A 2,888-nucleotide genomic window follows, 5' to 3' on the forward strand; every position below is an offset into this window, starting at 1 on the left:
ACTTGGAAGGCCCACCTCTTCAAGAGTGAAACATTATACCACAGCCTGGTATTTCAACCTGTCTTCAAACTTCTTGGCTTAGTGAATTCCTAAACTTTATATTCAGTTGCTGTTTTCCACCTGCTTACAATTCTTGATCCTGCACAGCAACTCTTCTGATCAGAATTGGAGCAAGTGGAGAAGAACTACAAAAGGGACCCAAAGGGGGGCAATGGCCCTGGAACAGGGGCTATGGTGGTGCGTGGGGACCAGGCTGCAGTGGCTGCAGGGCTGATGAGTGAGACTCTGACTGAGGCAGAAGCAGAGCTCCAGGAAACTACTAAAGTTCCAGGGGAAGCAAAGTAGCATTTTATAAGAATAAAATGAATGGAGAGGAGAAAACCTATGATGGCTGTGAAGGCCCTGTGAGATGCCATGTATGTCAAATTGATACCATCTGATGGCCATGAATTCATTGTAAAAAGAGAACATGCATTAATATCAGGCATGATAAAAGCCATGTTGAACAGCCCTGGTCAATTTGCTGAGAATGAAACCAATGAGGTCAATTTTAGAGAGATACCTTCGTATGCGCTATCAAAAGTATGCATGAATTTTACTTACAAGGTTCGCTACACTAACAGCTCCACTGAGATTCCCGAATTCCCAATCACACCTGAAATTGCACTAGAACTGCTGGTGGCTGTGAACTTCCTAGATTGTTAAATAAAATACATTACATTTTGAAAAAAAGGGGCCCGAAGGAAGTCTGTGGGAGCTGAGGAGAGGGAAAGGAAAAGAGCCCAGTCTGACAGATGGTGTTTCTTTTTGCACTCACCCTTTCTATTCCCCTTCCCCTTTAACCTCTTTCCCCGTTTAACCATCTTTCACTATCTTCCTTCCCTTCCAAGAGATCTTCCCTATGTAGCACCACCAGTTCCCAAAGGCTGCCCAATTATCTCCAGCTTTTTATCCTCTACCTCCGCTAGCCCTACAGATAGTAAACACAGTCATGCTGAGCCTCCATGGGCATCCCTTGGTTAAAAGCTTTCCATTAATTTACTGATCACTATTCATTCATTTATTCAAAAGACATTTACCAAGTGCCTCCTAGGTGTCAGGCCCAGGGCTAGCTGCTGAGGATAAGGAGGGGAACTAGACCGGGTCTCTACCCTCAAGAGATGGAGGAAGCACTCATACACACAAGGGTCTATAATAGTATTGCATTACATTTTTATGCAATAAAATGGAGGAAGAGTGGATTCATCTTGATGGTACTAAGGGAGGCCAATTTTTAACTCTGTCCCCTTAAAAAAAATTTGATATGCTAAAACAAACTATCAAACACTAACCAGTTCAATCCAATCAGGTATAAGACAGCAAGAATTCCACAAAGATATCCAAGAGATAGGTTGAATTTAAGGCAGGACTGTTTGTCAGGGAAGAATCACAAGTGGAACAAGTATGCTTCGAGAAAAAAGTCTGTGTGCCAGGAGAAATGGGAGCCAAGGTTGTGAAAGAGGTGCACTGCAGGAAGACTCGCGACCTACTGGTTATCTTGGTAAATTCTTTGTTCAAAGAGAAGGCAGTATGAAATGAATTTAAGTTCAAAAATATGGAAGGCAAGGTATGCACCAATGCATTTTTTCATTGCTTATCTTGACTAAAAATAACACAGTGTGGTCTCTTTGCAAGTCAATACATAGAACATGGAGACAGAGTTGGAGAGACCATCCACTTCCCCAATATCCTTGTAAAACATTTGAAAAAACTTGATATTCCCCTGCATTGTTAGACTGCTCTTTGTAACGGTGTTATAAAAACCCTTTCCATGGAAAGATCTCCCATTCAAACATTTTTTACTGCTAGCAAGCAGAGACACATACTGCCCTACCAACCTAATTCCAAGCTTGAAGGCCATGAGCTTGAGAGACCATTTTTAAAGTTGCATGTTAGAACCTGTAATAGAAATGATAAAAAGAGGGGGAAGCTAGAAATAGCACAGTTGCCATAAATGTATAGAAATGTATTCTAATCAAGTCTTCTTAACCCCGGTGAGGTAGACTCTACAATTGGCAAAGTCTCTTGGGCCCTTCCAATATGCCAGTGACAGACCTGTAGGTGTAACCTTCCATATTCTCTGAATTCCAGGGGTCTCCTTTTCCAGAAAGAGAAATTTAAACTCAGGCACAAAAGAGAGGTTGGATAAATCTTTGTTGAATAAGTGACAATTTATAATTTTTATTAGAATAGTAATACAGTAGTAATATCGAGAATGATGTGCCAGGTGTTTATTCAATACCAATTCTTCCTTATCTACATTTTATAAATGAAGGGATTTAGGTCATATTATAGCAAAGCTTGGATTAATTTAAGCCAAGTTGGCCCAATTCCCCCCACAATATTGAGTCACCTGATGTTTGTAGTCTAGTGCCAGAGGCCAATGAGGAATTTTATTCGGGAATTTTGTTCGGTGCTTCTGCCGTCAAATAAGAAGTGAAAACTAAGGGCGTGAGGTTGAAGCTGGCGGCGCTGCTGGAGCAGGCCAGGGATGTCCGGGAGAAACCGGCAGGGAGGAGGGACTGGGAATGGTGGGTGGGAGGAGTAGTGGTTGGGGGTGAGCCTGGCGGGTGGCACGGATGTGATAGCATGTGAGGTGGGACCTTTGAAAGGTAATTAGGTTTAGATTAGATCATGAGGGTGGAACCCTCATGATGGGATTAGTGTTCTTATAAAAAGAGGAAGAGAGACCAGAGCTTTCTCGCTGGCATGTAAGGACTCTGTCCATAAGTTGCTGTCTATCGACCAGGAAGAGGGCCCTTGCCAGAAACCAAGTCAGCCAACACGTTAATCTTATAATTCCCAGCCTCCAGAACTGTGAGAAATAAATATCTATTGTTTAGACCACC

At 42.5% G+C, this 2,888-nt stretch overlaps 1 protein-coding gene across 1 annotated transcript; it reads left to right on the forward strand.

The window, feature by feature from the left end:
* The first annotated feature begins 362 nt into the window (after window positions 1-362).
* On the forward strand, window positions 363-705 carry LOC101152199 (elongin-C-like). Its single transcript, XM_063706055.1, is given in 2 exon segments — window positions 363-404; window positions 406-705. Coding segments are annotated over 2 exon segments (342 nt in total).
* The last annotated feature ends 2,183 nt before the right edge of the window (window positions 706-2,888 follow it).

The sequence above is a fragment of the Gorilla gorilla genome, chromosome 1 (genome assembly GCF_029281585.2).
Source record: "Gorilla gorilla gorilla isolate KB3781 chromosome 1, NHGRI_mGorGor1-v2.1_pri, whole genome shotgun sequence".
Lineage (NCBI taxonomy): Eukaryota > Metazoa > Chordata > Mammalia > Primates > Hominidae > Gorilla > Gorilla gorilla.